This window comes from Urocampus carinirostris, chromosome 1, assembly GCF_059441175.1.
Source record: "Urocampus carinirostris isolate Australia breed hairy pipefish chromosome 1, RoL_Ucar_1.0, whole genome shotgun sequence".
Lineage (NCBI taxonomy): Eukaryota > Metazoa > Chordata > Actinopteri > Syngnathiformes > Syngnathidae > Urocampus > Urocampus carinirostris.
The window spans coordinates 69,948,772-69,961,379 of NC_142349.1; the positions used below are offsets into that span (position 1 = coordinate 69,948,772).

Genomic DNA, 12,608 nt, shown 5'->3' on the forward strand with positions numbered 1-12,608 from the left:
CACCCCGAAAAAATAGTTTTTGGTCCTATATTTGACATACATAAGACGCACCGGATTATAAGGCGCTACAATGGGAACGTCGACAAAACAGTCAGATAGTTCAGTCCAACTTATTACCCCCTTAACATTCCCAAAGCTTGCAAAGAAGCAAATACGTGTCGAGAACACGTGCGGATGCGGTGTCCGTACGATATCACTCAATATTGTTCCAAATATCATTCGGAAGGTTAAAGTCTTGGGATTCAAGAAATGCCAACCATTCCTTACTTTCTATTTTCTTTTTCGCTCGCAACTTTACTGTGCATGTGACAATAAACACTTGGAATTGAATTTAATTTAAAAATAGACACTCCATTCCATCCATTATCTGCTCCGCTTATCACAGAAACATGAAGTTCAGTCTGAAACAAGATACAGGGAAAATATATAGCCGGAGTAGCTCACCGAAGTCATTGTGTTCAATAATAATGTGCAGCCATGGTCCTCTTATATCCGTGAGTGTAGTAAATCCAGGAGAATAAAATATTTACAAATACAGAATAGTAAAAAATGCTTTCTCTATGCCGTCAACCACGTGCTATTCACATTCATCTTTTTCGGCCAATTGCAGGCTTTGTTTTGCCGCTTAAGCCTATGCCAGCCTGTAAATGATAAAAAGGATCCGCCCCTTGACCTCCGAATAACTTTAGCCAATAGTGATCGATTCAAATGATGATTGACACATTGGTTAGCCAATGAAACGCCGGTAAATAAATCCCAGCATACACCGCGGACTACTTGGCGTTCGGGGGAAAATCTAGTCGGCGGCTGTAAGTTAGTTGGAAGACTTTGCGATTTAATATTGAACCATAAAAAAAGGCACACTGTATTATAAGGTGCATGGTCAGCTTTTAAGAAAAAAAAAGGCTTTTAGGTGCGCCTTATAGTGCGGAAAATATGGTACCTTATACGGTTTATAATAAGGACCAAAAATCCCCAAATTGGCCAGAAAAGTCAATGAGCACCTTGGAATCTGATGCGCCTTATATGCAGATACAATTGGCAATGTGTTTCCTTAATTAAGCAATCGTTAATCAGTCGATAAAATCCACTGACCCCAATTTTGTCAAGAACCAGGAAACAGGATCAGGACCCAATCGCGTGACGTTCTGACACAAGCCTTGTATTTGACGGGAAATGGGGAGTCATGCAGGTTAGGCAGCCGGTCTGGCGTGGAAAGACAGGAAGCCAGAGACCGACGAGAAAGATTTTAAATGCCTCAGTTGATATCGGACAGACGGGACAGACAGAATAGATAACGAATCAGGATATCAAAAATAAACTAGACGGGAACGAAAACTGGAGAAAATAATAAACAGGACAAAAATAGATGGAAACAAAACTGGAAACCGAAATTAAACAGGACAAAATAAACAGGAACAATATTGGACAGGAAATTCCAACAGAAACAGGACCGTGTCGAAACCCACGTCTTGCGGGGCAGAAGTTCGTTGACAGGCTGGACAGCCAGAATACCGATCTGTTAACAAGCCGCAGCTGGCGCCACACGGGTGGGGCCAATTGGGCGCCATGGCAACCGCAACAAATTCCATATCAATGGTAGCAATGGTGATCGAACCAGATAGCTGTGGTAAGAGCACTGATTCCTAACCGTTTGGCAATTACGGGATATGGATGGTTGTTTAAAATTGCAAAACAATGAATACCGAGTCGCAGCGGCGGAAGCTTCAATTTCTATCATCTAGACCGTTTGGGTACGAATGTCACATGAAAAGTCAAGTCATGTTTATTTCTATAGGCCTTAATCACAAAGAGTCTCAAAGGGCTGCACAGATCCAATACTATTGCAAACTACAGACTATTATGACACCATCCTTATACTGTCAACATAAAATATAGGTTATTCATATTTTATAGAACAGAAGAGTGTTTTAAGCCCACATTTGAACATTTCCACTGAGGTTGCAGATCGAATCTCAGGGCGAAGAGCATTCCACAGCACCGGGGCCCGGATGGAGAACGCTCTCGAACCTGTGGATCTCTTCTTGGCTCTTGGGATCACTAGTAGACCAGCACTTTCAGAGCGACAGCTACAGACTGGAACATAGGGGAAAATTAAATCTGAAAGATATGAGGGAGCAAGTGCATGCATGATTTTGTATACGACCAACAGAACCTTAAAATCACATCTTAAGTTAACAGGGAGCCAATGCAGGTTAGCTAAAATCGGGGTCATGCGATCAAACTTTCTTGTCTTAGTTAAAAGCCTCGCTGCGGCATTTTGTACTTGCCGAAGGTTCTTGATTTTGGACTCCGGGAGACCGGAGAGTAGTGCATTACAGTCATCGTGATGGGAAGTAACAAACGCATGAATTGTAATCTCCGCATCCGACTGAGACAGCATAGGACGAATTTTAGCAATGTTGCTAAGATGGAAAAAGCTGTTCTAGTAATATTCTTAACGTGAGTTTAAAGGACAGATCGGTGTCAAATATGACACCTACATTTTTGACTAAGTCACTCTGGGTGATATTATATTTGACAATGTTCAGAGCCGTTTTGAGAACAAGTCACGGCATTTAGATGGGCCAATCACGAGCATTTCAGTCTTTTCAGAGTTGAGGCGCAAGAAGTTGAGTGACATCCACTCTGCAATTGTGATCACTGATATATTCCGGCTGATCAATCGCTGAAAAAACTGGCACACTCAAAATGTAATGCAACTTGCTGCAGTTTTAGTTCCCTCTGGTGTATCCAACTACCGGACTTACTGTGTGGTGTTTGCATGTTCTCCCCGTGCTTGCGTGGGTTTCCTCCCACATTCCAAAAACATACATTTCAGGTGAATTGGCCGGTCCAAATTGTCCCTAGGTGTGAATGAGCGAGCGAGTTGTCTGTCCCTGTGTGCCTTGCGATTGGCTGGCAACCAGTTCAGGGTGTCCCCTGCCCACTGCCCGATGATTGCTGGGATGGGCTCCAGCACCCCCGCGACCCTACTGAGGATCAGCGGTAAGGCTAATGAGATGAGATGAGACTACAATCCTGAGGGCAGCACGGCGGCGCAGTGGTTAGCGCTTGTGCGGCACAGTTCAAGTCATGAGAACCTCCTGCATGGGTTCAAATTCAGCTACCGGACTTACTGTGTGGAGTTTGCATGTTCTCCCCGTGCTTGCGTGGGTTTCCTCTGGGCACTCCGGTTTCCTCCCACATTCCAAAAACATACATTTCAGGTGAATTGGCCAGTCCAAATTGTCCCTAGGTGTGAATGAGCGAGTGAGTTGTCTGTCCCCGTGTGCCCTGCGATTGGCTGGCAACCAGTTCAGGGTGTCCCCTGCCCACTGCCCGATGATTGCTGGGATGGGCTCCAGCACCCCCGCGACCCTACTGAGGATCAGCGGTAAGGCTAATGAGATGAGATGAGACTACAATCCTGAGGGCAGCACGGCGGCGCAGTGGTTAGCGCATGTGCGGCACAGTTCAAGTCATGAGAACCTCCTGCATGGGTTCAAATCCAGCTACCGGACTTACTGTGTGGAGTTTGCATGTTCTCCCCGTGCTTGCGTGGGTTTCCTCTGGGCACTCCGGTTTCCTCCCACATTCCAAAAACATACATTTCAGGTGAATTGGCCAGTCCAAATTGTCCCTAGGTGTGAATGAGCGAGCGAGTTGTCTGTCCCTGTTTGCCCTGCGATTGGCTGGCAACCAGTTCAGGGTGTCCCCTGCCCACTGCCCGATGATTGCTGGGATGGGCTCCAGCACCCCCGCGACCCTACTGAGGATCAGCGGTAAGGCTAATGAGATGAGATGAGACTACAATCCTGAGGGCAGCACGGCGGCGCAGTGGTTAGCGCATGTGCGGCACAGTTCAAGTCATGAGAACCTCCTGCATGGGTTCAAATCCAGCTACCGGACTTACTGTGTGGAGTTTGCATGTTCTCCCTGTGCTTGCGTGGGTTTCCTCTGGGCACTCCGGTTTCCTCCCACATTCCAAAAACATACATTTCAGGTGAATTGGCCAGTCCAAATTGTCCCTAGGTGTGAATGAGCGAGCGAGTTGTCTGTCCCTGTGTGCCCTGCGATTGGCTGGCAACCAGTTCAGGGTGTCCCCTGCCCACTGCCCGATGATTGCTGGGATGGGCTCCAGCACCCCCGCGACCCTACTGAGGATAAACAGTGCAGCTAATGAGATGAGATTACAATTCTGTGCGCCTTATAGTGCGGAAAATACAGTAACTATACAAATGCACTTCTTTTAACAGAGTTGTCTTCACCATGTTCCCATTTTGTCAAATCAACAGCGGGTTCAAATTTCTTGAACCCAGACGGAGACTCTGGCACTGAGGCTGACAGCGAGCCTCAGCTGGCATTTTACACCGACCCAAACCGCAGTCGACGCCGGAGTCGAGGTATGAGAAATGGTAACGCCAACAGCGCTTGGGGCTCAGGGGGTAAGAAGGACTCTTTACAATTTCTCTCACCGTTCCATGGTGTGCACCTCCACAACGCATGCCAAGTGATATTAATGGTGATTGTAGCAGATTCTTGGCCCCTGTCTTGTGTCTGCTCATGTTTAAGAATTATTATAAATGTAATAAGTGAAAGATGTAAAGAAACACTGCTAAAGGTCTAGCACAGAATGATTTAGCAGTGGTTGTGAGCATGTCCCATTGCATCCGCTGACACGATTGTTTACGTATGTTGGTTTGGACATGATCAAATGTGTAAATTAGGGATGCACCGTAACAAAAATTGTTGGAAACGAAAAACAGTGTTCATTTTACCTATGAAAAGTGATGGGTCCCGGGGACTCGCATGCTCAAAAATCTATGGGTCCCAACAGAGATCTATGGGTCCCCAAAATTTAGTCTTATCAAGGTTGAAATTGTAAATCGGCGACAAATATATAATATACATCCATACATTCCTGGTATACGGAGATTCGCAGACGGACTGACCACAGGGGATTGACAGGACTGGGTTCAAATAGTGACAGGGAGCCAATCAGAACCCGCGGCGGTTGGCGCCAAATGACCGGGCACAGGTCATTTACATCGGTAATCATGACACTAGCTGCTAATTGTATCAAAATCAAATTTAATTAATCAACAATTATTTACACATAACTCAAAGTAGTGTATAAAAATAATAAAAAGAAAAAAGAAAAGAAAACCCCCTACTTTTTCCTACCCCCCAGAATGCCATATACACGGACGCACATGATGGTTCAGATGAAATAAAAAGAAAATACCGTATTTTCCGGACTATGTGGCACACCTAAAAAGTAAAAATTGGCCTGCAATTTGAAAGTGGGCTTTATAACCTGATGCGTCTTATATACCACAAATTACGGAGGCTGAGACTAAAAAACATTCAGATAAAATCTTTAAAAAGGTAATTAGTTAATGTTACTCACTTATTCTTCCAAAAAGTGGTCGGTAGCCGGGACTGGGAGAGCAAGCCGTGGTCGGGGTCGGAAACGAGTTACCAGAACGGGAGAGTAGACGTAGTCGGGATCAAAAAGGGGTAGTAAGCCGGGACGGTAGAGCAGACGTGATCGGGATCAAAACGGATTGTAGCCGGAGACAAACGAGAGCAAAAACGGGACAGGCGGGGGTCGGGGTTGAAAAAGGCTTGCCTTGTATACACGGAGATTCGCAGACGGACTCACAAAAGGGGACCGACAGGACTGGGTTTAAATGCTGACCGGGAGCCAATCAGAACCCACAGTCGTTGGCACATCTTTAAAAAGGTAATTAGTTATTGTTACTCACTTATTCTTCCAAAAAGTGGTCGGTAGCCGGGACTGGGAGAGCAAGCCGCGGTCGAGGTCGGAAACGAGTCGTAACCTAGAACAGGAGAGTAGACGTAGTCGGGATCAAAAAGGGGTAGTAAGCCGGGACGGTAGAGCAGACGTGATCGGGATCAAAACGGATTGTAGCCGGAGACAAACGAGAGCAAAAACGGGACAGGCGGGGGTCGGGGTTGAAAAAGGCTTGCCTTGTATACACGGAGATTCGCAGACGGACTCACAAAAGGGGACCGACAGGACTGGGTTTAAATACTGACCGGGAGCCAATCAGAACCCACAGCCGGTGGCACATCTGAGTCACATCAGTAATCATGACACAAATCATTTTAGACGTGACGTCATCACATCATTCTTTTAGAAGTATTTTTCAGTTTTGTTTTGTTTTTTCGCCAAAACCAAAAAATGACGTTTGGTTATTGTCAGTGCCAACAATTCGGTGCATCCCTAGTGTAAATGTTAAACATGTAATTACACATTTTGAAATAATATCCCTCCTATTATTTCTACGGAGGATGGGCTAAAGTGCTGTGAAAGCAGCACTCTTTCATCTGTCCGCATGCCGTGTTGATGGAACTTTGATCATATCCTGAAAGGATACAAATTAAAGGGTAGTAATGATGTATAAAGAAAGCAACCAAGAAAAAACCCAACGAACCTCCCCTTAAAATAAAAAAGCGCTGTCAAAAGATGTTACAAGGCTTTTGCAATGTCTCCCAGCCAATTATTCCAGCATGATGTTCACAGCTGTCATAAACATAGCGAATCTTCTTCGTGCAGCCAACACCTTTAATTAACAACTGGTTTAAGAATAGAATGTAATAAACGGCTCATAGCAAGGATTTTCTTCCCTGCTGAAGAAAAAATATATTCTTTTTCAAGCGACTGTAACATTCTCCGTGCAGCTTAAATCTATTCACTGTACCGTGGGATCGTGCACATTGTCTTTCTTTGCTATATTTAGCGGTAAGTACAGGTAAAAAAGAAGTATGTGATTCAAATGGTTTAAAATGATCTTCATATACACAGATGGTCTTGATACGAAACGTTGTCCCTCTTACATATCCACTTTTAATTGGACATCTGAACTACCATGCTTTTTTCAGTTAAGAAGAAGAAAAAAAACAAGCAAACAAAACGACAGCCCTTAAGGTCGTCCAACAGTTATTTACAGTGGCTTGCGAAACTATTCAGCCCCCTTGAACTTTGTGACCGTTTGCCACATTTCAAGATATAAAACTGTAATTTATTTTGAAGAATCAACAATAAGTGGGACACAATCATGAAGTGGCACACACTTTATTGGATATTTTCAACTTTTTTAACAACTAAAAAACACAAAAAAATGCAGGATAATGTCGGAGAGTACAAAAGCTTGCCTAGCTGAGAGCATAGGTTCGCAGACCGTCTGACGGCTTCAGGTCCCGTGGCTGTTGGAGCCAACTAATCAGTAATCATGACAGAAACGTGAAGGACTCATCTAAAAGTGTTTTTGTGGCCAGCTAGACACTAGTTATGTTTGACTGTTGACATTTTATCCGTGAGAGCACGTGGAATCAGAACCTCATACGTCAATCTATCTATCCCCCTTCCCCTGTGTTGTCCCCTACAGCAGGTTCCCCAAGGAGCCCCATCAATAAGACCACATTGACTCTAATCAGTGTCATCGGCTGCATGATGAGCCTGGTATACTGCTCCCACATATCCTGCAGCCTCTCAGTGCGCGTAATCCTCCATGTGCCGGAGCACCTCATTGCTGACGGTAAGGCTTTCAAAGCAAACGGAGATTGGGGATGCATTTACCTCAGTGGTGCTTTAAATGCGGGAGAGGGGAGTGGGAAAAAGGGGGAAAGGACAGGTATTTTGCACAGCTCCCCGGAGAGTTCAATGCACTGGGTTACTAACAGAGTGCAGGTGTTTGGTGGGTGAGCGGCTGATTTGTTTTGCGCTCTGTGAGACGAAGGTAAATGCCAGGTCATCTGCCCCCTCCTTGTGTTTATCATGTGAGACAACACAACAGATGTGCTCTCAAAGCATCACAGCTTTTTGAGGCCAGGTCATAGATAACACCCGCAGGAAGTCCTTCATCGTAATTCTACCTGCGTTGTCCCTACTTTGGGGTGAAAGCAATGTCAAAGCTCCACCTACACACTTATTGGTTTAGTTTTGTGATGCGGTTGGTAAACATGGGACATTCCGGAGGGAAGTGGCTGCACGTGTCTTGACTAGGGATGCAGTAAAATGAAGATTTGCGGGAGAAACTGAGTAATTTCATCTCCTGGCTGGAAACTGAAAATTAAACCCTCAAAATAAATCAATTCGTCCATTTCCTGGACTGCTTATTCTTACTAAGGTCGCGAGGGGTGCCGGAGCCCATTTTGTCTTCGGGCAGTGGGCAGGGGATAGTCAGGACCAGAACGGAAACAGGACCCACTCGTCAAGTCAAGTCACATGTATTTATATAGATCTTAATCACAAACATGTCTCAAAGGACTGCACAGGATTACAATCACACAATTGCACAATGACCTGATCTTAAACCAGCATGCGGGCAAGGAACAGGTCGCTCTGAACGCGGAAGTGGATCTTCCGTGGCGAGCGATGGCGATGTCGGGAACGGAAAAACAGGTCAGTAGCCAGCACAGGAGAGCAAAAACGTGGTCGGGGTCCTAAGCGAGTCATAAGCCAGGAAAGGGGCGTAGACGTGGTCGGGGACAAAAAGAGGTCAAAAGCCTAGACGGGAGAGTAGACTTGGTCAGGATCAAAAACGGGTTGAAGCTAGGGGACAGACGGGAGCTAAAAACAGGTAGGAGTCAGGGTCGAAAAAGGCTTGCCTAGTGTTTGCAGACGGACTGACAAAAGGGGACAGAGGAGTGGGTTTAAATAGGGACAGAGAGCCAATCAGAGTCCGAGGCAGTTGGCGCCAAAGGAGCAGGTACAGGTGATACATGTCGGTAATCATGACAATGTAAGCTTCTTCTCTGTGAGCCTGATATTATGTAAAATAAATACTTTGTATTCAGGCCCAGCAGAACAAAACGACATCAACCAATTATTGGACAAAAAAAAGAAAAACATAATACATGGACAAAAATTGTTTGATTCAAATGGCTGGTTATTGTCATGATTACTGTGCCCGCTCCTTTGGCGCCAACTGCCGCGGGTTTTGATCGGCTCCCAGTCAGTATTTGTACCCAGTCCTGTCTGTCCCCTTTGGTCAGGCCGTCTGCGAACCTCAGTAAACACTAGGCAAGCCTTTTTCGACCATGACTCCCACCTGTCCCGTTTTTTGCTCCCGTCTGTCCCCGGCTTCGACCCGTTTTGATCCTGTCCACGTCTGCTCTCCCGTCCCGGCTTTTGACCTATTTTTGTTCCCGAGTATGTCTTCTCTCCTATTCTGGCTTACGTCTCGCTTCCGATCCCGACCACGTTTTTGCTCTCCTGTCCCGGCTACCGACCTGCTTTTTCCGTCCCCGACATCGCTCGCCACGGAAGATCCACTTCCGCGTTCGTAGCACAATTCGACTACCAGAGCGACTTACATGCCGCATCCAGCGAACAGCCCTTTCTCTTTCCTCCAAGAAAATTTGTGGTCCTGACAGGCTATAATGAGAAACTGAAATACCTTGTAGATCACGGTTCTGAAACTCAATTGACCAAGGGGTTGCTTAAGGCAATGCCGCATCAGGATTTTCAAAAGAAAAGCACCATATTCCAATGTTATTTACTACTTCTTTAATACTCTTATTTTTACCACAAAATAATGAAACAAATAATCAAATGAGCAGCACGGCGGCGCAGTGGTTAGCGCATGTGCGGCACAGTTCATGTCTTGGGAACCTCCTGCGTGGGTTCAAATCCAGCTCCAGACTTCCTGTGCGGAGTTTGTATGTTCTCCCCGTGCTTGCGTGGGTTTCCTCCGGGCACTCCGGTTTCCTCCCACATTCCAAAAACATGCATTTCAGGTGAATTGGCCAGTCCAATTTGTCCCTAGGTGTGAATGAGCGAGTGAGTTGTCTGTCCCTGTGTGCCCTGCGATTGGCTGGCAACCAGTTCAGGGTGTCCCCCTGCCCACTGCCCGATGATTGCTGGGATGGGCTCCAGCACCCCCGCGACCCTACTGAGGATAAGCGGTGTAGCTAATGAGATGAGATAATCAAATGAAAATAATCATACAGAAAATTAAAGAAACTACACATTAACTGACTAACTGGCTGAGTGGAGGTTTTATTTAGTTTCAAATGTCCACATTCAAAGTTATTTAACCTTAAACTTTCTGAAAATGAACATAACATTAAACCTGATCTGTTCTGAGCAAGGCTTTTCTTGCCTACTTCTTGCTGAGACCTGGCAGCGCTTCTTCTCACATAGCCGAGCCACATTTGGCTTGAGGGCAGAAGCAAACGAGACCCTCAGTATAGGGCTTGAAGGTGCTCATCAGTGAGTCTGGACCTGTATTTGGACTTATTCAAATTCAAGGTGGAGGAGAGCTTCTCACAAGTACAGTATGTGCTCCCAAAAAGCCACATGGTCCGCCTAAACCACAGGTGTCAAACAGGCGGCCCGCGGGACAGATCAGGCCCGCTAAGGGATTGAATCCGGCCCGCGAGACAACACTCAGAGAAGAAAAACAAGCAGCAAGGTTGAAATATGTCAACTTGATGTTGCCAAAGCCAGGTGCCTCGAACAAAGACACTGTACTTGTATTTCTTTCTTTCTGTCTTTCTGTCTTGTTTTTCTTTTTTTTTTCCTTTCTTTCTTTTTTTCATTTTTTTCTTTCTTTCTTTCTTTCATTCTTTCTCTTTTTCTTTTTCTTTTTCTTTCTTTCTCTTTTTCTTTCTTTTTCTTTTTCTTTCTTTCTCTTTTTCTTTCTTTCTCTTTTTCTTTTTCTTTCTTTTTCTTTTCTTTTTCTTTTCTTTTTCTTTTTCTTTTTCTTTCTTTTTCTTTTATTTTTCTTTCTCTTTTTCTTTCTTTCTTTCTAGACATCTATCTATCTTTCCACCCCTTTTCACCCACTCTGTCTCTTTCACTCTCTGTGTCTCTCTTTTCTCTTTCCTCTCCTTCTGTCTTTCTATTTCGCTTTGGATTTATTTCTTCCTCTCCCTTTCTTTTCCCCTCTCTCACGACTTTTTATCTTTTGATTCTCCCTCTCTCTCCCTCTCTCTCTTTTTCTTTCTTTGTCCCGCCCTCTCCTTTTCCCTCCCTCTTTCTCTTATTTCTTTATGTCTCTTTTTTTTTTCTCTTTAATCTCCTAGTCCGGCCCCCGACAGAATGTTTGTTCTATCGTGTGGCCCCTGAGTTAAAATAAGTTTGACACCCCTGGCCTAAACACTCGAGAAAGTTCATGGTAGCTCCAACTTTGTCCAAATTGCTTCTCGACTGAGATCCCTGAACCTAGCTTTCAGTCCAGAGTTGCACAGGAAGTCAATAAGCTCCATTTGAAGCACAGGAGGGGTATTTTTCAAATTAAATGATAAGTTGTAATAAACATTGTATTTTGTTATTGACACTCTTATTTTGATAGGGAGTCTGTGAATGTGTGTTTTTTCAGCCAAACAGCCACAGTGATCTAGTGTGTTGTGTATCATGCAGGGTTGGCTAGGGTTACTTTAACTTGATTACTTTCGAATACTTTTGGATTACTCCAATACCAAATATGCTAATAAAAGACAAAATAAACTAAATATGAATAAAATTACTAACTTTTGTGCAGGCTTGGGGAGTAACGGAATACATGGAACGGCAACAATGATGTTGGCAAGCTGTTTGGATTGATTTTCATTTTGTTTCTGTCGCATTTTATGTTCGTTTTGCCGGAGATCAAAGCCAGGAGAGAAAGCTTACCACGTGTTGTGAGTCATCATTTTATTCATATTTAGTTTCTTTTGTCTTTTATTAGCATATTTGGTATGGGAGTAATCCAAAAGTGGGCAGCACGGCGGCGCAGTGGTTAGCGCGTGTGCGGCACAGTTCTGCGTGGGTTCGAATCCAGCTACCAGCCTAACTGTGCGGAGTTTGTATGTTCTCCCCGTGCTTGCGTGGGTTTCCTCCGGGCATTCCGGTTTCCTCCCACATTCCAAAGACATGCATTTCAGGTGAATTGGCCGGTCCAAATTGTCCCTAGGTGTGACTGAGCGAGTGAGTTGTCTGTCCCCGTGTGCCCTGCAATTGGCTGGCAACCAGTTCAGGGTGTCCCCTGCCCACTGCCCGATGAATGCTGGAATGGGCTCCAGCGCCCCCGCGACCCTACTGAGGATAAGCGGTGCAGCCAATGAGATGAGATGAGAGTAATCCAAAAGTAATTGAGAGTAATCAAGTTAAAGTAACCCTACCCAACCCTGGTTATCATGTAAACATAAGCTAAAGCCAGGCTAGCGGTTGAAAAAAACATGGAAGCAGAAGGGAACATAAACTTTTGAGCAAATGTCCTATTGGCTAAAAATTTCAGAACCCTCTATTCCGACAGCATCCTCCATCTATGTGCAAAACGAAACATAAGCAGACACGCCTTGCACAGGCTCGCCCCCGAATGAAAGCCAGCTTTGCACGGCTTGCTTCACTTTACACACGTCATCACAAACACATTACTTTCAGAACCCTTATTTTATTTCAGCCGAAACCAGAAATGCGGATTCATTTTCGGCAGATACCTTTTCCGTGCTGAAAATTTGGTGAATCTCTAGTTGAGGGGCTCCGCACAAAGAGTGTACCGTTGCAGTCACGAGGAAAAGAACTTCCATTATATTCAACTCCTCGCTCCTATTCTGGGCTCATCTCACGGGCTAGGATACAGTTCACCGGC

General features: G+C 45.1%; 1 protein-coding gene across 5 annotated transcripts in view; it reads left to right on the plus strand.

The window, feature by feature from the left end:
* Nucleotides 1–12,608, plus strand: part of astn1 (astrotactin 1) — a 542,394-nt gene that overhangs the window by 147,573 nt on the left and 382,213 nt on the right. For 2 of the 5 annotated variants that reach the window (XM_088349931.1, XM_088349948.1), the window contains exons 6-7: nucleotides 4,299–4,448; nucleotides 7,419–7,568. In XM_088349931.1, the coding sequence (XP_088206057.1) occupies nucleotides 4,299–4,448; nucleotides 7,419–7,568 (300 nt within the window). The remainder of the gene's footprint in view (nucleotides 1–4,298; nucleotides 4,449–7,418; nucleotides 7,569–12,608) is intronic. The other 3 variants (XM_088349956.1, XM_088349963.1, XM_088349940.1) reach the window with 2 other exon arrangements.